The sequence below is a fragment of the Vanessa atalanta genome, chromosome Z (assembly GCF_905147765.1).
Source record: "Vanessa atalanta chromosome Z, ilVanAtal1.2, whole genome shotgun sequence".
Classification (NCBI taxonomy): domain Eukaryota; kingdom Metazoa; phylum Arthropoda; class Insecta; order Lepidoptera; family Nymphalidae; genus Vanessa; species Vanessa atalanta.
Genome location: NC_061902.1, coordinates 9,205,171 through 9,228,618, shown reverse-complemented (window position 1 = coordinate 9,228,618; position 23,448 = coordinate 9,205,171). Strand labels below are relative to the sequence as shown.

Genomic DNA, 23,448 nt, shown 5'->3' with positions numbered 1-23,448 from the left:
AAATTTTAAAAAATAATACACTATGAACGATCTACTCGCGAAAAATAGTTAAAATTTTTTACTAATCAACTACGTTATTTTATTAATATTGTTAGCAAAAATCAACAAGAGTAAAATTAAATCAGTTCAGATAAATAACATATAAAAATAAAGTCGCTGCTTGCTTGCTTTATATATATTTTTTTTGTTTTTTTGTTTTTTTTTTACTATTATATAGCTTGCTAATACTCGAAGACATATATAAAATAGTGAAATGGACGCAAAAATGGTATCTGAAACTTAGCATGGAAATCATTTCAGCTCTCATCAACAATTTTAAACTAGTCCTAGTAGAAATCTTTAGAAGATTCCAAAGAATACCTCTGAAAACTTCACATTTAACTTTTATACGGTAGAATACTACCATAAGCTAATAAATTTCATTTCTCAGTCTCAAAAACGAATTTCCCAACATGAAATGCAGTCTTTCCTCTTTTAGATACCAATATCCTTCTCTAAATAATAAGCGCTTAGCGAGGTAACATATATTATAAGTGCATATTTTATATGATGTAATTTACCTACTCGCAACACACACATTAATTAATCAAATTAATTTATGTCAGACAGGCTTAAATCCGAAAAATGTAATGAATGATTCAACACCGTCCCATAAGTTTAGGCCTCCTTAAAATCCGTCTTCGAGTCTTGAGGCCTGTAACATAAAAATCATATCAATACATTGTTTGAATTAAGTACGATACGATCGATGTCAAACTATATATCTTACAACTGAAATGTCGAATTAATATTTCTTGTATAAATACCTCGAGTCCAGCCCATCCGATTCGGAATCCGTGTCCAAATTTGAATCCGAATCGTAATAGGTTATCGGTATATTATCTGTAATCACAATTTATTCCTGTGAGTTATTGATTTTATCAAGTGTAAAGAGTAAACAGTTCGTCTATGTCACTGTAAGCGGAAGCCATCTTGTTTTTACGGTGTAACAAAGAAATAACATTTATCTATCACATACATATATATCCTATACAAATATACAAAATAGTCGTTGATGACTATGTTTGTACATTTGTATTGAATAGTTTTAGTACATGCAGGTTTGTTTGGTCATTATGCACGATAAACATAACAATAATACAACAACATTCCAAAATTGTGTTTCTACAAACAACATCGTAATTAACTAACAATTTTGTACTCATATACTATTATTTAAGGTATGGGTGAAATTAGTAGGTTTACACACGAATCGAAATAAAGTTTGACTTTAAACGAAGTATCAAAGTAAATTTAGAAGAAAATTACGCTGATCAATTATTATTCACAATACAAAATTAAATTATGGTCAAAATATAAAATTTGAGTTATTATCGTAATCATCTTTAAATTATTATTAAATCTTTAAAGTTTAAGTATATTTGTTAAGTTAGGTCATGGCATCGTTAATTAATAACATATTTTTTCATGACTATTATTTTTTTTTAATATAGAATACAAAATGTGGGAATAAGGGAAGATTGAAATAAAAATACACATCACGTAACTGAAAAGTTATTTCATGCGTAATTTATACTAATTTGAAATATCTTACCGAATGAGAAAAACAAAAATTTATCGTAAAGGTTTTTGTCTTTTAAGCTCATTACTACTTGGTTTAGTTGCTGGCTAGATATAAATTTAACGACAGCTTTATATTCGTCCTCCGATGCAAGCCTTTCTGGCATAGTATTTAGACATTTTATTCCAAACTATAAAGTGAAAAAAAAGTAAAGTTTAATTCCAAACGATTAGAAGCTCATTTAATTGATGTACCAATATGCACTTCGAATGCATTGTTACGCTGTAATGGACGCGAGAAAGCGAAAGTATCACTGGAGATATCAAATTTGCCAAAATATGTATATACTAACTGTTCTATCAGAATTCTTAAAACACAATCAGTGTCAATCATCGATCTATGGGCAACATCGAGAAAAAATAAGTGTTTTTTGAATTAGATTCTGATGTGATAATTTTTTTTAAAAAAAAGAGTTTCTGACTATCCGCTGCTAGAATTCTAAAATTACTTTTAGGAATTCAAAAAAAATTCGGAAATAATCCAATAAGTGGTTAACAAAAAAAGTTTATGTAGTTTTTAGTAACATAAATACTGAGAAACTTACTTCCTTTACGAGGAAACTCTTCACCTGGTCGTAGCTCCAACCTTCACTTAAATTTGACAAAAAGAGAAACGAGCCCTTAATTACTTTCTCCTTTTTCGTCATGTAGTACGTCTCTTCGTGATACTCCATTAGGTCTTTGTTAAAATCGATAAATACGTTTGAACTCTCATCGATTGGAGAATCAAGTACGGGATGACCTTGGTACGCCGCAATTTGTCGTTCGAGATGTTGACTTTTTAAGAATCTCTGCAGAGTTTTCTCGCACTCAGTGATAATTTCTTCTACGGAAGGTAGATCACTTTCATTGCCATTCTTTTCTTCCACCTCCGATTCAAGTTTACTTTTTTCGCCATCATCGGACTTAATTGTCATTTGATCCAATGGTAAAAGCTTCATTACTTCTTCATCCGGATCTTCTCCAGGAAAATCATCTTGACTCCTACACGGCTTATCCTTAGATAAAAAAAGAAATATTTTTGTAATAAAGTACAAAACAATGTAGATTTAAACATTGGTTAATATATGTTATTACTAATTTTAAACATTAAAGGGGACGTTATAATGTTATGCACTACACACCATTTTAGTTGTTTCCTGTAAACACTTTTTTCAGAAAGTTATTTTTCACAACGAATTGTAGCTCTCGGTTGCAGCTCAGACCGTAAAATCGATACTCCCGGAAGCGATTGCTCTACGCATGACCGGAAAATACGTAAGTTGTAGTGATATGTATGCGCAAGTCGTTGGTTTAAAAAAAAATTATCGTTCATGATCTTTTTTTATAAAATTAAGTTTAAAAATTGTAAATTTTAAATAACAATTCAGTATCTTTTGGCCGATTTTTAAATTTCAATAAAATGTTGTCTTTGGTTCAGTAAATGCTATCCAAAATTCCAAACAGATAACACTATTTGTTTCGATGAATTTTACTGTTAATTGACATTTCATATCATGTATATTATAGTAATTTTGGAAATATTATAGAAATTTATCTATATATATATCGAAAAGAAAAAAAATCGTCAATAATTCGACATTCGATAGGTAAACTAATAACTCCTAGTTTTCGACTTCGCAAGGTCAAATACATCCTTCCTGGGGCACGGTATTCGTTTCTATTATTAGATACCACAACTACTTTTAACTTGCCTAAAACTCATGTCAAAAAAATATTGATAAATCAGGTATATTACTCAATAAAAGATTATATTAAAAATAAAAAGCGTGGACTTAGCATTTATTAATAACTAGGCAGAATAAATAAAAATATAATCGTACTTTACATATGATTAAAATGGTGGGAATGAGTAACTACTGAGTTTCTTGCCGTTTTTCTCGGTAGAATATACTTTCCAAGCCGTTGGTACCTTTACATTTAACTCAACACTAAAGAATATTTTAATTTTGACACTAAGTGATCGATTGAGTATAATATAATTGATGTTGATTAGCACATACCATCATGTTAATTTACATAACATAAGACTTCTTTGTAAAGGTCGAAGCGAAACTACCTGGTAGAATTAGTTCAAATCACTTATCTTGTATCTGTTCAGTTTCAAAGGAATAGCGAGCTGAAAGAAGCTCCCTTAGTTTATGTGTTTGTTTAAAATAGACGAGATGATTGGGTAATCGAACACCTGATGGTATGGTAGAAATCTGTTCTGTAAACAAAATTATACATCCCTTATTTTACGCCAATTGCTCGCCAACCATCAGAACCAAGATGTTATATACCTCGTCCTTGTTGTTACACTGGCTCACCTTTTAATAGTGAAGGCAACCGAATCACGTATTAGGGCGGTAGAATAATTAGAGTGGATGTTACCAAATTTGATGATTTTGCACAGAGAGTTATCACCAAGTAAATGACAAACAGATAAATATCTCAAAACAGACGGACAAGAAACTTGTAATTAATAATTAGAAACCAATATATAGAGCATTTCTCTGTTACCTAAGCTTTATTTACCTTCATTCTAAATTTAAATCACAAGGTTGATAAGCTAGGGATAACTATTAAGTTTACAGTAATAAACGTAAACTTTATTTTTTTGTATATAATTGGGATAAATAAAATAATCAATTACACATAACACCATTTAATAATCATAAATGTTTAAATACACCTACTATTACAGAAAAAAAGGCGTCGCACAAAAAATATTTTATAGTTCATATTAAAATAACTAAACATGATAAAATCGATGTTTCTTTTGTAAAAATTAATACAGTTGTGCCAAAATAAATCTCAGATTCGTTAATTAACTCTGGAAATATCTCAAATGAAATTATGTTACTATTATGTACATATATAAAAAAAAGTAATTAACCTTTTAAAAACTCTAATCCAATAAAATATACAATCCAAAGAGACAAAAGTACAAATTTATGTTTATAACGATTACAGTGACATCTCCTGAATGTGAGTTGGTATAATTTACATCTAAAAAAGACAGATATAATTTAAATGACTTTAAATAATGAATTCATCAAATACGAAATCAGATTTTTACACATGACATCCGATAAATATACCAACTACGTAATCTTTGAACAAAATATAATAATTATATCATGACATTTTCGCAAAGGTGAGATACTTCCAGAGGTCTGCCTTATCAGAGTCAGACTTTTGCTAACGCTTCTGTTACATTAGAAATAATCCTCTTAACGATTAAGCTCTCGTAACCCGACCAGTCAATGTTCATGTTTTTAATTGATTGTTATTCACATTAAATCATTACATGAATTTTAAGTCAGGTAACTTTGTGCAATTGATTTTTATAATGCATGCGCCAAAATATGTTTGATTTGCGCCTAGTGACGCTTCTGCTAATGTTATACATTGAAAAAACAATCAACTAAACACTTTAGGCCAAATCACTAATTAGCGATGATTACCTTAAAATATTGGTCACACAGAAGTACCTAAGTAAAATGCTCGTAGACAATAGCAAATTACACATAGAATATCGGTTCATATATTATACTAAATAGTACTGACAGTTACAACCTCAATACAATTAATAATAATAAACATCGATACTAGGGGCTTTTGTACATATAAGCCCTTCCATTGCATCTTAACACAGTTAAAATGTATTTATTTCGTAATATATTTAATATTAAACAAGCGCATAAAGAACGTAACATTATTATACCAATTAGAATAATCGAAGTAATAATACCAACAGATTGGGATAAAAACAATTTAATATTTTCTTAAAATATTCAGATAAGCGACATCGAAATAACTGTGATAAATTTTTTTGTTTATCGAAAAACAAGAGTTTTTCTTTAAATTTGACAAAAATAAATGATGACCAAATAGTGTTTTATCGATTTTCTCAGGTTATAATTAAACCAATATGTAAGAGATCGTGAGAACTACTTGTGACGAGATTAGAAGTTTGCTCCATTGCACCCTATGGATTGATGGAGTAGTCTTAATATCTGTAGTGTACAATATGGATTTAATCACAGATATCACGATGTTTAGTTGCATTGCAAAGTTTTCAGTCAAACGGACGAGTTTTATATATTCTGCAATTTGCCTAATTTGTTATAAATAGGAATAGTTTTTGTTATATTATAAAATTTAAAATTATTAGGATGGTCTTACCAACAGATTTTGTTAAACATTTTTTAGTCTCAAGGACGATATGCTAAAAAGTAAAAATTAACAAATATAATATTATACCTAACTATTTGTTAATCATAAACAATATTGATGTGTGATATGTACAACTTTGTGGAAAATTAAATTATTATAATTTTTTTATTTAAAAATAATATTGCGGATTAATACTTAAATTCCGCTGCTTGGCAGCAGCAGGATTGGCACAATATAGTTGTTACAATTATATAATAAACTTGTATAGTATAGAGCATCGAAAAATAGGTTCCTACATATTTTCTACTCGAATTAAATATACATTTAATGGTTTCAGAATTTTAAGAGCTCTTGGTCTGATAGGAAGGTGAATATAAATAGCTTTAACATTTTCATTCCTACGATAATTGAATTTCAATTTATATTACTTGACTTATTTAATAGTGCTTTTAACCAAAGAGTTTTTAATAACATTTGCAGCAACGACAAAAGAAATTCTGACTGAAATACTTTCGTTTTGGATGATTAAAGCTAAAATAATTATTACAATAATCGTCGTTTGCACCATAACTTGTTATAGAACATTAACATTCAAAAAGTACTAATAATAAATACGTAGTAAATATTTCACGTATTTATTCATTTAAGAATATTTAAGCCAAAGCGGTAAAACTTTTGCGAAGATGTTTACTTAGCAAATTTATCATGTTGAAAATTTAAGAGGATCTTTTTTAGTTTCGATCTTTTGTGTATCGAATGAGAAGCAAACCAATCGAACTTGAATACGATTACATATTTTATTATTATTAGACAATCTATGGCTTTAAGCTGTTACAATAATCTAATAAACAGACGTATAATTGTTTGACTAAATTCTACATTCCCTAATTTCTAAACATTTATTCTTAATGTTTCCGAATTATTCAGATTGGCTATACATTGGTGATTAAACATGGCGGCTTAAGATTAAATAATGTTTGAATTTCGAATTTCATCTTCTTCTAACGTTGTAATAATAGCAAAAATACTGGCTCTACAGTATATGTTGCGTTTTTTGTGATAATTTGAACTGATTCTTTTCGGTAAAGACTAACAAATTATCTAATACAATAAATCTTTATATGATCCTTGAGCGAAATAACTTTCGGTTTACTCGGTTCGGTTCAATGACCGGCTTTATTTAATATTCGTCTCGAAATCGACAATGCGTCTCGTAAAATTTTAATAAAGAACAGTAGTCGAAACAATGATATAACTTAAAACATGTTAGACAGTTCCTAAGACTGCATGTAAACGCACTGAATATGATTCACCAATGTATAGTCGTTATATTTAATTAGTATGTGAGGTAATACTTGAAATAAATACTTTAGGCTATGATCGGTTGGAATAATACTTATTTTATAACATTAGGTACCCGTAATTGTAATATATTTTATGAATATTTCATTACTATTTTCAAATAATACAATATAATTTGGTTACCTGATTGTCAAAGAATATATTTTTTAATTATATTTTTGAAGAGGATCGAGTGGCGACACCACTCGGGCATAACTGGAATTTTGCCCTAAAATTTAAAATATATGAAAATATTCTATAATAGTTTTTTACACCATCAATATGCAATCATACCCTGTATGAGATACCTTGATCTTATTGACAAATGTAAAAAATATACATATAATACAAAAGTTCCTAAAGTTTCAAGAGTTATTCGAAATTTTTAAGACTTTTTCTATGATATATTATTGCTTCAAAGTAAAATTTAAATAGAAACACTGAAAATAATAGACGCTTGTACAATGTTACATCAGTCGGACGGTAGGGACGCGAATATCAGGCAGTAACTGCTAGAAATATCGATTACAAAAATCCTTATTAAAGATCATTGTTAAGTTATTGTTACGAACGGGGGTAACTTTAACTTTTGGTAACTTAACGTCCTTTTGGTTGGGGTAACTTTAGCTGGTATAACTCTTTTTAGAAAAATAAATTAAAAAAATATTGAATTTTAATTTGAATTACGCATTCCATCTTTCCTGTTATGTATGTTATATTTTCTGTTTCTCATCACTAGCCCGTCTGTCAAAAAGATCAAGCTAACTTGAACAGGGTATAATAATATGACAATAATTTTACACGACAGTAGACATTACACATTTTTAAATATCGAATAGTTTGGCAACAATTAATGATGTAAAAAATATTTACAATAACTACAGAAAGTTCTTATTTGAATGTAGGAATCGAATCAGCGGTTATAATATCACGCTACTTAATAAACATCTTATTTCTATTCTTAAGAAAAATACTATTTACAAAGTTATAAATAAGCAAATATACTCAAGTCATTCTTATCTAATGTTGAGATTGATCCTTGATGTTGAGCTTGAGCTCGGAAAAAAATAGCAATTAAATACTTAAAAATGTTGCTTGTCTGTAATGTAATAAACCTCGTTTTGAAGTTATCGACCAGAAGTAAAAAGCAATAATAATAATTCGTCCACCACTTTCATTTTACAAAGAAGAGCAATTAATTTGAATTGATCTGAAATTAATTTCAATATCATCATTATCTTTCAGTAATCGCACTTCGTCGTCGGTGGTCTGTGAATTTAAAACGAAATTAATTCCTCCTCGATCGTTACTTGTACGAAATAGAACAACGCAACGGAAGCTGTAAGTTAGACCGTACTCATAGATATATCTTAATTTATTACATAACTGCTAATGTAGATAGACATTTATTTGGTTATTTTTTTGGTATTTTTTTTCTATTGTTTTTTGTGTTTCTACGTACATATATTTCAAAAGCTGCTACTTCTACTTATTTAAAATAAGCTCATTTGACATAAGGTATTGTAAAGTATATAAACACGTGCTATGCAGCTATATACAAGCACAGAGTATATAATAATTTAAACTTATGTAACGCAGGCTTGTTATAAGAATAGCTTTAACGAATATTTAGATTTAATCGAAAATTAGATGAATCGATTATTATGTTTGGCCTGGACACAAACAAAAATAATAAAAATAATGCATGTTTGCTTCTTTTAGTATCAGTGTACTTTGGTGATTTTAAAATTCGTGTCTTAATTAAAAATCCACTTATAATTAATCTTTGCGTTTATGACTTTCTATTTTAGTCATATTTCTGAGGTCAGCGTAAAAACAGACAGCATTTAAATTTATCATAAATCCGAAGTTTTTTTTTTTTAGAAACAGTTTTGCTGAATATATTTTATAATAAAACAGAAAAAACGTAAATTATTAGAAAATATCGAAATATTTGAAATTGCACAAAAGGTAAAATTATCTAACTATAACGTGCTACTAAATGAATTACGATCACATACTCTGTTTCATTTTCTTAAAACCATCCTATCTACTCATTACAAATCCTATCGTTACTTGCCCTTTAAAAACCTACATCGTGAATACATTCAACAATGTGTGGAATATATCAATTGACAGTATATATGCGGATTTTTCTATACTAAAGTTACAATCCCGCGTCGTACGCAAACTTAATCACAACCATGATTAAAACCAATCCGCATTAATATCATAAATTCGTAGAGTAACGCCGAAACGAGGGCACGCCCCGCAACGACGCTTTAGACGTTAATGTCAGTTAGCAAAGTCAGTCTTGATATGAGTTGAGGTCAAGCCGAGTGTGTTGTCAAATCCGGGAGCTGTGCCAATTCCGGGTAGAGTTCACCTCCGATTTAGTATTAAACATTTATAAATTTTATAGGACGGCGATCTCAGAGTCAAAGTTGGGTACATATTCGTCATATCCGGGTTAAGTCGTAATCAAATGTGAGATAAATTTAATAACTCACTTACAAAACATTCATTGGATTTTCGATAATGTTTACAGCAGCAGTAGTTGATCTAGCCTGCTTTCTTCTGAACAGAAAGTCGGCGAGGCTAGCAGCTCGTCGTGGCCCGCTGTCCTGCAGGAGTGTTTCAATATCCCCGCTACTTCTGGATTCAACTACTGGCTTAACAGTTTCGAGAGATCGCTTCGTAGTCTCATCCTGGGTGTAGTAGGTAGTGCCATCGAAATTCAGGGAGTGTGCCTTGGAGGTGATGAGGGAAACGACAGCGGGGAGAGTTGAGGCCTCGGCCAGGGATTGTGGGCGCTCGAGGCGACGTAGGACGCGCGCTCGGACGGCGCTCGCAAGACTCTCGCGGGACGTTGACTTCCCATTCAACAGCTTTGGGCTCATTGAACCGTTTAGATTTTCTATAAAATAAATTATATTTAGTTAGGTAAAACTACAAACAGCAAAATCAACAGTATATTAAGTAAAACATATATTATTAATTTTTAGTTTGCATTAAAAAACCTACCCTTTGGAATTGACGCTCGTGGCGAGGGTCCACCGTCTTCATCGGTGTGTCCCTCGGAGAGTGTCTCGAGAGGTCGGTGCTCAAGGCGTCGCTCGTCAATACCGTCACGGTCGGCACTAACGTCACTTCCGGCGCCCGACGTCGATGGTGTTGGGTTCTACAAATAAAAAGAAGATGAAAGTCAAAAACAACGCTGAAATTATAAATTTAGTATCTACTTTAACATATGTAAAACTCCGATGACCTTATCCTATAACAGTATATATTTATACTAGAAATATAATTATAACAAGTATTCCTTTTCCCCCTTTCGATTGTTAATAATAAATCTGATCGTTGTTAGCCGTTTAATATAAGGGCAAAAAAAATATACTAATGACATTTTATTGACATTTGTTATCAAGGTACAGTAAAAAGAAGATAAATCACTAAGATATAAATATATAAAAAATATTTAAAATTTCCTTCCTTAAATTTAGCATTTATGCAAACCACTAATCGTTCACTTGTTTTCCATATTTTGTTTAAAAGGACAAAAAGAGAGTTTTATATGGAGATGTGACATACTTACAGCATAAATGTCCCTTATTCCCGCTTGTGGCGTCTCACCGATCCCGTCGAGGAAGAATGTAACCATGTTGCCCTTGCCCTTGACGTCAATAGTGCCGCGGCACCGGAGCCGGTAGCCACGAGTCGCCAAAATGTCATACACTTCTTGCGTCACCTTGAATATTCGCAATAGCTTTTATAGCACTTAACACGACATTACTGTAAATCATTCGCTTTAAGCAGTCACTGCACGAGCATGATACGCTTTTGCATATTGTGTTAAATTCGCACAATCATCGCAGTGCCATTTATTTTATGACAAATGAAACTTACGAGAAATAAATGATGTATAAAATGTGGGTATTATTTTATACACATATAAGGAAGTATATCGTTTCAATCATTATCTTAACGACGAGAAAATTGATTAAATAATCATTGAAATGATATTCTTTCTGTGTTGTATGCTTCACCTGGATGTGGTCGAGCAGTCCAGTGGAATCCATTCGAGACGCAACGTTTACTGCATTGCCCCAAATGTCATATTGTGGCTTGCGGGCGCCGATCACGCCGGCCACTACCGGTCCAATGTTGATACCTACAAACGTACATAAAAACCCTCATTGTTAACTTAAATATACTAAATAAATAATTAAAACTAACATTCAACTTAGCAGTGCTAGTGCAACATTGGTATATTAATGTTTACAAGGCAAAGCAAATAAAACAATCGCTGTTATGCGTAATAATAATAATATCACAAGTCGCAATGCCGCTAATTTCGTTTTAAAAGATAAGTTTAAACCAGTAAAAATTTAATAAATTTCGTCGCTGGCTACATCTTACCAATTCTGATGCGGAAGCTGTTGAACGAATGCTCATTTACATATTGAAGTTGTTCGCGCAGGCGCAGTGCGTAGTCCGCCATTGCGGTGACATGGCGGTAGCCTCTAAGATCTCTGGTAGCAACTGTTAGTCCTGAAAAAATAAAACTTGTTTGAAATATTGAATATTAATAATAACGCAGTTAAATCGAAGGCAAATCTAAAATGTATAAAATATATTTACATACTAGACTTATTAGTGCTTTTTGTAGTTAGTATTGTTACTGAGTACTATATCGCAACTTTTTACAGGAAATTTGATTCGTTTATCGCCAATGTTTATACTATGTTTAGTATTTTAAGAGGCATTTAATAGTTTTTTTTGTAATAGTAAAGAGAGAAATAATTCATTGGTGACGTGTAAATGTATAAAAGAGGCACAATGAAGAAATATCTAAGAATAATTGTACCCTTGTTGGAAAGTAAAAAAAAAAAAATACTATAAAATTATACAAAAAATTTAGAATATACACAGTTATTTTTTTCATGTTACCATTTCATTTAATCTTACAGTAACTGTTTATATCCAGAGGAGTGGTTTTATTGCCTTTTTAAATATAATCTCAAAATACTTTTCATAATTGGTCTATATTCATATAGGCAAATTTGTCTTTCAAATAAAATACTAAGTTTTTACTAGATCAGTTGAAAACTGTTATTCTAAATGTCTATTGGTAGCTTACTACCCTGTCATAAACAAATATAAATGTCATAAACACCGGTGAAGCAGTTTATTGAGAGGATAAATTATGACGAGTTTTACTTAGTTAATCATAAAGAAATAATTTATTTCAGTATAAAACATTAACTCGGAAAAACTTATATTAAATTAAATTATTTCACCGATACACAACTTACTCCAAGTTGGCTAAACTTTGATTAGTAAGTGAAATTGCTTGAACGATCAATTTTAAAATCAGGCCAGAGAACAAAACTTCTATAATAAATTATGACCAAGGTTACTTAGAATAATTTGTTTACCAGACGCAGCCATGTAAGTCGCTCCCGTGCTCTTAATCTTCTCAATGTACTTGAACTGGTCCTCGGCTAAAATCTCGTCGAAGTCAGCAATGATCTCATTCAGAAGTCGGAGACATTCTACGCCTTCGTTGTTTCCCTCCAGCTCTACGTAGAACTCGGAGAAGTTCGGAATCGAAGCGAACATTACACACACTGACTCGCATTGCTCGTGATATAGTTCCTGATTAAAAAAGTCATTTTTGGTTGATTTATTACATAAGGAGAAAAGTCAAATATCCTACCGTCACGTTTGACTAGCTACTAAATAATTATTTTTAATATTAACAGGTTTGTAATTAGTAAAGCTATGAACAATTTTTGAATTGAAATAATATTATAGGTGATCCGACACAGTGCATGGTGACAAATACGTGATGGTGGATTCAGCAGCATTGAGTTCTTAAGTGCTTAATGATTTGCTTTTACAGATCGTGCTGGACGATCGAAAAAAATATCATGAGTGTGGACGTTCTGACTCGTAGTATATTTCTAAACTTACATCAATATTCTTGTCGCTGCAGAGGAAGTGTTGCGCAACGTGTTCAGGCAAGATGTTTGCGAGTAGTTTTCGGTTGTATGCCTCAAGATGTTCCATATCTTCCTTCTCATCTATAATAACAATATGTTCTTACATTGCATACAATACGTTTGAAGATTGTTTTATTTATTATTACATGTAGTCTATATTACACACCCGTAGCCTGTAGTTTCCAGATGAAGTCAAGGCGGTATGTGCTTTCCGTCTGCTGTGAGTGTAACATCAGCGCCACTAGCGCACCGAGAGCTACCACGACGTTCGTCCAGTGTTGGTTCCAGTCCACATCGCATTTGTGCCTATATTTCGTAAAAAAATATAATGTATCGTAACATTTCTGATTAAATTTATATCAATTGGTATAATTACTTAAATAGAATAACTCTTAATTTCCCGCTTTCTGAATTTTTATTTATGAATATTCAGCTTATGAGCCGAGATGGCCCAGTGGTTAGAACGCGTGCATCTTAACCGATGATTTCGGGTTCAAGCCCAAGCAGGCACCACTGAAATTTCATGTGCTTAATTTGTGTTTATAATTCATCTCGTGCTCGGTGCGGTGAAGGAAAACATCGTGAGGAAACCTGCATGTGTCTAATTTCAACGAAATTCAGCCACATGTGTATTCCGCCAACCCGCATTGGAGCAGCGTGGTGGAATATGCTCCAAACGAAGGTTTGGAGCATATTCCACCACGCTGAGCAAGAAGTCCTCAAAGGGAGAGGAGGCCTTTATCCCAGCAGTGGGACATTTACGGGCTGCTTATGTATTCAGCTTATGGTACATATTTATTGAGATTATTTATCAAAATATCGGAAACTATAAAATAAACGTATAGAAACGTTAAAACGTATTGATCATACTGTTGATTATATGATTATAATTGAATTTGTCATTTAGTAGGTTTAATGTGGCGATAGAAACTTACTGATAATTGGAGAAGTGTTCTTGGTAGTAGAGATGCTTCTGGACCGTGACGGCAATATACGTCACACTGATCACGAACAGAACCAACGTCTTTATCATCGTGATGAGGATCTGGTGCACCGCACACAGGAACATCACCATCAGCGTCAGTTGTAGGTAGTGCTAGAAAAAATGAAAATGAATAATAAAGTAAACGTCGATTTTATTTGTATAAGCAATTATTTTAGGTATAAGTTGAACTAGTGACTTTTAACCGAAAATCAGTGCCTACTTTGTGTTAATAATTAACTTCATGTTCGGTGGTGAGGAAAAATATTGTAAGGAATCTGTGTGTCTGAATAAAGTCTGCATTAGAGCAGTATGTTTCAAGTTTCAAACCTCTTCCTCAAAATGAGACCTTGGCCACTGTCCCAGCGGTGGGACGTTTACATTATTTGAATTTAAGTCATTATTCGACGATTGTGTTTGCAATTTGTGCTAGGTCGTGAAAGAAAACATGGTGATTGTAGATAGTTCAATCTATTATGACGCGCCCCTTTTTTCCCCCAATCGCTTCAGTGTGTAATGTAAGCTGCTAAAGTGTATGTTCTGTTTCAATATGACCACATGCACACTAATTTAAATGACCTATGTATAATGCACTTATGTTTTGGATCGGATTATCCCATCAACCACATCCATTGATTAGGAGGCAAGTGTAAAACAGTAAAGCCGAGATTATTGAATAAGTCTTAGACTTTGTACTTTCTGAAGATGTCTTTATATTTTAAAATAAAATGTATAGTTTTAACGTCTAGTCTCTTTATTTTTTTCAATTAGTATTTTCCGATGAATCAACATCCATGGTAAATTAAATTAAAATAGCCACGTAAATCAAGCCGTGCTCGTCTCGAGACTGGCGCTCGCGTTGAGCCTCGGAAAATAGTGGTGCACCTTTTCGTTGATTGAACTGACTATAAACTCGAATTGGCAAATGTCGAATACATTTTACACGTCATATATACCCATAAATTCGTGTTCGCAGAGGTGCAGCGTAATAAAATAAACCCTTTCATGCGTACAGTGCCAGTTACATTGCAGTGCATCGGCTATGGGCTGATAATAAATAAAAATTTTATTTTTATCTTCAGATTATGTTAAGTGAAAGATGTAATCAATAAACATAATCGACCACTAGGTCATTATACGTACCTCGTTGATGTCGTGTGGGCAATACGCAGTTCCGTCATCTGATGTTGGGGTTGTTCGAGGCGAGATCATGTATATTCCCTGGAATATAATAAACATAATTATATAATGTATTAAGTTTGTGACGTTCTTATACTCTGGGATGAGATCTTTGTTATTAATTTACATTTAATATTATTATGCTATGTCTAATTATTATGATTAATGTTTACGTTACCATAATTATCTTGATCTGTAGGACGACAGCTCCCACCGCAATGAATGACAGCAGTTGCGCAAGCGTGCGGTTGTTATGTACACTCATCGCTAGCCGCTTTACCCGTGGACTCACGCGCTGTTTTTCATACATTCGTTTATTAATAAATCGTATATTAATCATATTTTTTATAATATTTAATACATTCGATTCGATTTCATGTCAATCGTGATTATAATTTTAATTTTATCACCTAATATGTGACTTATCTGTGCCCGCCATTGGTAAGAAATATAAACCACTCATTACATTGCACTCACACACTTGGCTATATAATTGTAACATTAAGTAAATTCAAATAGATTTTTACATATAGTATATACCTCAAAGTTAATGCTGAGCACCAAATACGTGAAGCTGAAGATGACAATTCCAGAAACAATGATCGTCGCGATGACCGCCGCGTTGCTGGACAAATAAACAAGAATAAATATTACAATTTTATTGTACACTAGCGACCCGACCCGTCTTCGCACGGGTGTAATTTATTCATAACGATATTGATATCATATAAATATGATTTATTATCTATAACATTCATGAATAATGTAGGTTCTACCAACGACAATATTTTTAGAATCGGATCATTAGTTGAGATTAACTATGATATTAAAACAAAAAAAAAAACCATTTAAAATATTACTATAGACTAATATTACGAGATTAGCACGAAAAAAAAAACTATTTGGATCAAAGTTTTGAGAAGCGTGATAATAAATGCTATGAAAAACGTGGAATCTTTGTAGATATAACATATTAAGAGGTTAGTTTTAAAAACCTATTGACCTACGAATTAGTATTCCTTGAGTATTTTAATATACGTACATGTCGAAGACGAGAAGTTGAACAATGGCCACAGCAAAGTATACAACCAAGGAGCAGATGAAATATACTTTCAGCATCCTGTCCCTCTCAGCGGTGTACTATAAAACAACCAAAAACATTCACAATAAATAAATGATTCAATAACGAAAGCTTTTATTTGTAAATTGTAAATTGTTTTTACGCGATATATGTCTAATCAATCAAAAATATTCATAACAATCTGCCCGTCCCGACTTCTTACGGGTAAAATTCAAACAAAGTTACGCCGCCCATTTCCCCCTTTGACGTTAAAATTACTAAAGACTCTCTATTAGTGAGGTTCTACATTGCGAAAGGAACTAAGTTTACTAAGCTAAATTTCCAGTCAATCGGAGCAATAGTTTCAGAAATCTCGTGATGAGCAAGTCAGTGGTACTTCGCTTATATATTTAATAATATTTATGGTTATTATATTCAAGTTCAATGGTCTGAATCGAAATACCTTCTACCTACCTATCCACACCTTAAAATATTAAAAAGTATTATTACAATGATAAATATAAAAATGTTCTTTATTTTACTTTTGAAAAAGCATTTATTATTATATGTATACGTTTCACGTGTTGCCACTTGGAATAATGTTGAATGTGAGTTGTTATTAAGAATATTATGATTACAATACAAGTTTTAAAACAAGATAACGCAATAAATCTTTTCTGTGTTGAGAAAGAAAAAGCTAATTTACTTTGAAACTTTTAACCCGCCCCTAAAACCAATTTATCTCTTCAAACACTTTTACGTGATCTCGAATATAGTTTAAGAATGATACACTTAAAACGTTTTGTAAAGAAATTTATGAATAAAATATTTTTTTTTTATTGATTCGCTATGTACTATCTAATGTGATATTCCTTACTTGACATAGATATGCAACAGATTTTTTTTTAATTCATCACTTAGAAGTGTTTAAGGAAGAATTACAGTATATCTTTATTTCTTTGTCTTCTTTTATAAATATCTGATCGCTGATAAGAATAGGTAAAAAAAATTTTACCATTCGAGAATAATCGGATGGCTCCTGAGATGTTTCGGTTGGTAAATCCCTTCGGGCAAACGGTTAATTTGTATTATAAATTACTTTGAAACTTTTACGCTTCAGTAACTTCGAAGGCCACATTCATACGTTATATGTTTTAGTTAATTGTTACTTTGAAATTATTAATCATAATAATTAATGTATTCTACCTTGATACGTATAATTGAACTACCTTAATTTACACGTTGGTCTAGCGACTAGTTTATAAGGATATCGATTTTCAAGTTCTGAATTCAAACCGCAGGTCGGGACAGCGATAAAAGGTTTTTCTATCAATCAATAGTTCTAAACTTCTCGGGCTACTAAGCCCGGAGTTTAGAAGGCAGCAGAGTTTACATTTGTATAGTTGGAAAGCATGTAGAACCTGCGCCTCATTTATTTTCACTCGTGTACATGTGCTACGCAGTTGAATATCTCCTCATAGATTAGCCGCCTTTTGAGAAATCACTCAGGTATATTATCAACAAATTTAAGTTTGTAACAGATTCTTAATGTTTTTGCGTTCCTTACAATAATATTATTTATTAAAATTACGATAAGCTAGTTCAAGATAGGATACAATCGACGTTCTACGGGTAGCGCTAGACGTGTTCCGGGCGACCATTAAACAGAAGGGTAATATAGGGGTTTTGATATACCTATATGTACAATTTAATATAGCTCTTCTCATAATTATTACCAATATTTAATGATAATTATGATGTTTATTAGATTTTTTTTTTTAATATTTGCAATGTTTATAGGAATTAATTTTTTTAAAGAAAAGTTATAATATATCATATTATTATTATTACATAGAGCTATGGTAGCGAAACAAGACTGACCGAAAGATTCATTAATAAAAACGAACGCAACGTTTGTAAACTTTGTTGATCAATTATTCGGACGCCGGCAATTATCGGCTACGGACGATAGCGTTTCCAGTTCATACTCGATGTTCGCCATGCGTGTACGCCGTGTGTACGTCTGTCTATTCATGACTTATTCATGTGGAAATTCGTTTGAAGTGACTTTTAATTGAACTACTCTTATATTCTGTACCAACCGCATCGGTTGTATTTCAGGTTATGATTCTTCATAAACAAAGTCTCGACAATTATGTCAACATCTTGATTGCTCGTGATGGCTGTCTAAATTATTCTGCTTAAATATACTTCCCTGAGATTTGAAATAGAGAAAAGTAGCTAAACAGTAAATATCACCTGTTTTTTATATTTAGTTTATTTGTTTTAAGGCATATTTCCTAAATAACAATTTTAAACTGGCTGACTGACATACTACGCTCAGCTTAAGCGGTGGCTTTATTCCATTTCCACAGGAGTTGTTTATGTAGTTGTTGTTGTTAAATTATTAAAAAAAAAAACAACATCATTATTTCGAGAAAAAAATGTTTATTGATTAAATTAAAACGAACCGTATGAGTGCTCTATATTGTTTAATATCGTACTCAATATTAATTTTAACGTGACTTGCAATTTTAGTAGATATATTTAATTATTATTAAAACTGCAGCGTTTTTTAAAGCACACTTTCGAAAAGTGTGTTTAAGCGTGTAAGTGATAACAGCATTAATTTCGTCTATATCGTATACTGGCAACAAGCCAAGGGCTTGTGCTATTTCCAGACCTAGACCAACATGCCTTAATGTGTAAATAAAAACTGAATTTTACTTAACACACTGACTTACAATTTACGTGAGATTTTATACAGTATTATGTATATCTAGTAGTAGTATTTAATTTAATATGCAGTGTCTATTATAATTAACAAGCCGATGTACCCGATGGGATTACCTATCGGAAACATTATTCAGAAACCCACCGAATATTCCTTAAGACTTTTTTAGAGTCTGCCAAAAAGTTCTGCAATTAACCAACTATAAAATATCTAAATTTAAGTTCAGATTTGGTAGTCTACCTCTTATTGATTTATTAAAACATTCACAAACATTTAATAAAATTCTAAAGCACAAGGAATCTTGCATTTAACTATTTAGATCCAAAATAGTTAATTACGTGTAGAATTATTCACTATTTTACAAAACTTCAATAGGTTTCATTCAAACTTAAAAGTTTTAATCCTTGGTATACACCACGTATCACCATGTATGTAGACTGTCTGATTAAGGAATACACATTAATTGATTTGTGACATTTTATAATGCGAGGCATTTTTTTACTGCGTTATAAAATGCTCTCAACCAAATCGAAGCAATATCAACTAAGCGGTTTGCAAAAAACCTATTTCTAAATTTGAATAAGAACACTTATTAATAAAAAAAAATATATAATTTTCGGTTTGACAGTATTGTGAAATTCTATTTTAACATTTGTTTTAAATATACAAACTTTCATTCCCAATTTCAACCCTTTCGATTATAATTTTGAAATAAAAATTTTTATTCGTAAATGATGTAGTAAATAAAGATCTTAAACACAGATTACAATATTTTTAATCATCCAAAAATGACGTTCTTTCGTAAAAAGTTTCATCACCAATTTCACCGTTTTAAGTGAATTTTCAAAAATTCTTACATTCTACCTTTAACTGACTAGTAGAATAATAGAATAATAAATGCCAATTTCCATTTGCATACAAACCAATATACCGCATTTAACCATTTTATGAAATTTGTCAATTTTGAAATGCAACTGTTTTCATAACAATTATATAGTTTTTATCGAGTAAAATGAAGAAAACTTCTTAATTGATCTTTTTTAAATCCATAGACGTCATAAGAAGTAGCTAATGATTATGTATTAAACGGTGCGAGAATGATATAATTACTAAAATGCAAAGAAGAGTTAAAGTAACATAAATATTTTGACGTATTTGACATTTTTATCAAATTTAAAGTAAAATAAACATGACACAATTACATTAGTATGAAGTTACCTTGCGTTCCAGCTTATTGTCGCGGAAGGTCAGTGTGAATGGCTGGCAGTGCTCGGCGCGGAGACGGTCGATGGAGCGGGCATCAATTGCCTTCATTAGATACTCGTTCACCTCATCCTCTGGTTTCTTATTCTCATTGTTCGCATCCACACCGATCCTAAGAATTTATTCGATGCGGTAAGTTTTCTATTACAAAGTTTTCTATTGTTTTATAATACGTTCCTTTCGAAAGATAAACTTTTAAACGATTGGTTGAATTACATAAAACGTCTTTCTAACTTTATAGCTCATCTTTAGTCCGAAAGATATGTAAATAGTATAGTTAATTTTATTATAATCTGAAATATACTGAGTTTTTTTAGCTTATTACATAATAACATAATTACGAATTACTGCCGTATTATTAATGATCATTCATCAGATTATTCTCATCAATTTTCATTTCGAATTGAAGATGCCGCACTGTAAGTACAATCGAAGCGATTTTAATTTAAAATTTCAAACTGGTGAACTACATCCAGCTTGACCTGAATTTAGCTCTGTTTCCAAAACAATAGACTCTCATATGTCAAGTGCAGAGGATTTAACTGCCCGCTTTATATGCTCAAGCATTTTTTGTTTCATATGCGTACGTAACGTTAATAATAATTTTCAATTACGTATTATAATTGTTCTTTATACGTTTTATTAATAAAATCTTTGAGATTTGTTCATTATGAAATTGTCAAAGCTATAATAGATGATTGATGGTTGTATTAAAATATAAGTTGACTTTAAGGTTCTTTAATATGTTTTTTTATGTATTTCGTTCGTAGGTATTCGTTCTTTACGATTTCATTTATTCATCATCGATCGCATTAAAGATATAACCGCAATGCAGTGCCGTGTAGCTCTCTTAATCATATCAGTAAAAGAGCTCGATTTTCTTTTAAATAAACATGTGGTTTTCAATTTTCATTACTTAACATTGGTCTTTAATAAATATTACTAATATGATTACTTTATTTTCCTTTTGGGAAGAGAAAAAAAAGGAATTTGAATTTTTTTATTTTTTTTAATAAATTCTTAAGTTTTGTGATTATTATTTTTTTGTTATATGATCTCGAATATTTTGTTTCGAAAAGTTCTTAAGTCGACAAAGAAGACAGAACAAACTGCAAGATCGCAATTTTGAAACAAAGAGCAATCACCGAGCTTAGAAAAGAACGATGATTTTAAGTTCACAATTATTGTACTTTTAAAAAGAAATTTCAGTGCCAGTAATTTGCAATGAAGAATTTAATTAATTTTTTATTTTTGTAAAAAGTTTCAATTATGTGTATTTAAATGCAGTCAAAGAAAAAACTATAGAAAGTCGTCTTATATTTACTTAAAAATGTATATTCTATATTTGTTAGGTTAGTTTATAATTTCAGATTATTAATCTGTGAAAATGTTAAAATGTGTATTACTCACACACAATTTCAAAGATTTAAAAATTAGTACAATGTTATTATAGATCTTAAGCTCGTTTGAAACATCCATAATTTTAGCAATTACTTAATTTTAGTTATTTTAATTAATGAGAATTTAATATAAATTAAAAAAAATATATTATTTATAAAATAAGAGGGCAGAGAGAAACATGAGAAGTCTATAAAAATATTTAGTCTAAATAATTAATTAATAAGCAAGTCTGACATAGTCATTAACGACTTCACGAGTAATAAGAAATACCTATGTCGCTAACACTGAAACGAAGAGCAAACATTTGTAATTAATTTCATTAGCGTCGATGCGAGTCATAATTTATCATTTGATCCGTAAAAAAAGACTTTCATATCATTATGAATTTACAAATAAACTCTTTAACTTGAAATTAAACAAATTGAAGTACTTGCAATATAAATATTGTAGTACTCTTTAAATAAAATGATTTTTGGCTTGGTTTTGTGTACAATACGCAACAATATTGTTACTTTCTTTTAAAGCAACAGCGGCCTAGGCGGTGATTTACTGGATTCCGACTGAATTTGTTGTTAAGGGCAGACTTGTCCTACCAGCGGATTCCTTTTTACCTAGATAAACTTGAGGTAAATGACCCTCACCAGTATCAAAAAAACACCAGGGAAAATCGGAACTTTTCGATAAGCCTACCACTTTGTAATTCGAAATAGAACAGCGTCCGTATTTAGAACATAATATGTGATGTGTTGGTGGGAGTAAAATGTCCCTTACAAATAATATGCTATTATATAAAACCTTCATATTTCCCGTAATAATCTATGCGAGTTCAGTCTTTGTAAATACTGATAAATATATATTTAATGATCAAATACCAATTCTCTATGCTACAAATTCATCGTAGTACATTCACATCATCGGACTATATAAAGATTTCAACATCGATTCGATTGCCTTGGTCGTTATTAGTGATTTGTATGAAGTATAATAATTATGGACGATAAATTCATTTGACTTACTTGGAGGAGTGTTTCCCATGCTGTGATCCGTGTCCCATAACGCGCATTTCCTTCGATACATTTCCGTTTAGTGAGAACGAATTCTGAGGTTTCTTGTCCTGATAAATAAGTATAAATATTTAATAATTTAATAAATATTTATGTACAATATTATTGATCGTAATGGATTACAGTACGGTTAATTTTTTAAATGTTTGTATAAGAAATAGATTTTTACATTACATTAGCAGCCTGTAAATTTCCCACTGCTGGGCTTAGGCGTCCTCTCCCTTTGAGGTTTGGAGCATATTCCACCACGCTGCTCCAATGCGGGTTGGTGGAATACACATGTGGCAGAATTTCGTTGAAATTAGACACATGCAGGTTTCCTCACGATGTTTTCCTTTACCGCCGAGCACGAGATGAATTATAAACATGAATTAAGCACATGAAAATTCAGTTTGAATACACGCGCTCTAACCACTGGGCCATCTCGGCTCTTGGAATAGATGTTTCGAATTATTTCATTATTTCTGGTGTTTATATTTTATTAAACAACTCATATAAATAAAATCATAGAATATGCGGTAGATTTTGTGACACGCGCCGAAAGATAGACATTATTTAAATTGTATCATTACTGTTACCGTGGCATGTTTTGATTAAAATTTAATTGCATCCGTACGAAAACTGGGCAATATTTGGGA

General features: G+C 31.4%; 2 protein-coding genes across 2 annotated transcripts in view; both read right to left on the bottom strand.

Moving 5' to 3' along the window:
* Nucleotides 1-219: 219 nt before the first annotated feature.
* LOC125076001 lies at nucleotides 220-2,824 on the bottom strand. The gene is made up of 5 exons (XM_047687918.1): nucleotides 2,745-2,824; nucleotides 2,166-2,618; nucleotides 1,595-1,751; nucleotides 807-882; nucleotides 220-694 (listed from the first exon to the last, which is right to left on the bottom strand). Exons 1-5 carry the CDS (start codon nucleotides 2,745-2,747, stop codon nucleotides 658-660), a joined length of 726 nt encoding a protein of 241 aa, XP_047543874.1. The 5' UTR covers nucleotides 2,748-2,824; the 3' UTR covers nucleotides 220-657.
* A 5,045-nt stretch (nucleotides 2,825-7,869) lies between these two features.
* Nucleotides 7,870-23,448, bottom strand: part of LOC125076053 (adenylate cyclase type 6) — a 186,571-nt gene continuing 170,992 nt past the window's right edge. Inside the window, exons 16-30 of the mRNA XM_047687992.1 lie at nucleotides 22,763-22,860; nucleotides 20,301-20,457; nucleotides 16,331-16,428; nucleotides 15,829-15,913; nucleotides 15,467-15,583; nucleotides 15,253-15,330; nucleotides 14,063-14,223; nucleotides 13,294-13,433; nucleotides 13,099-13,208; nucleotides 12,561-12,780; nucleotides 11,542-11,673; nucleotides 11,169-11,293; nucleotides 10,718-10,870; nucleotides 10,147-10,303; nucleotides 7,870-10,039 (exon numbers count right to left, since the gene is read on the bottom strand). Of these exons, the coding sequence (XP_047543948.1) occupies nucleotides 9,633-10,039; nucleotides 10,147-10,303; nucleotides 10,718-10,870; nucleotides 11,169-11,293; nucleotides 11,542-11,673; nucleotides 12,561-12,780; nucleotides 13,099-13,208; nucleotides 13,294-13,433; nucleotides 14,063-14,223; nucleotides 15,253-15,330; nucleotides 15,467-15,583; nucleotides 15,829-15,913; nucleotides 16,331-16,428; nucleotides 20,301-20,457; nucleotides 22,763-22,860 (2,238 nt within the window). The 3' untranslated portion in view covers nucleotides 7,870-9,632. The remainder of the gene's footprint in view (nucleotides 10,040-10,146; nucleotides 10,304-10,717; nucleotides 10,871-11,168; nucleotides 11,294-11,541; nucleotides 11,674-12,560; nucleotides 12,781-13,098; nucleotides 13,209-13,293; nucleotides 13,434-14,062; nucleotides 14,224-15,252; nucleotides 15,331-15,466; nucleotides 15,584-15,828; nucleotides 15,914-16,330; nucleotides 16,429-20,300; nucleotides 20,458-22,762; nucleotides 22,861-23,448) is intronic.

Coding starts and splice junctions, on each gene's coding strand:
- LOC125076001 (XM_047687918.1), bottom strand. Junction 1,752..2,165: donor AGAGTTTCCTCGTAAAGGAA/GTAAGTTTCTCA, acceptor TTCACTTTATAG/TTTGGAATAAAATGTCTAAA. Junction 695..806: donor TCGGATGGGCTGGACTCGAG/GTATTTATACAA, acceptor TTTATGTTACAG/GCCTCAAGACTCGAAGACGG.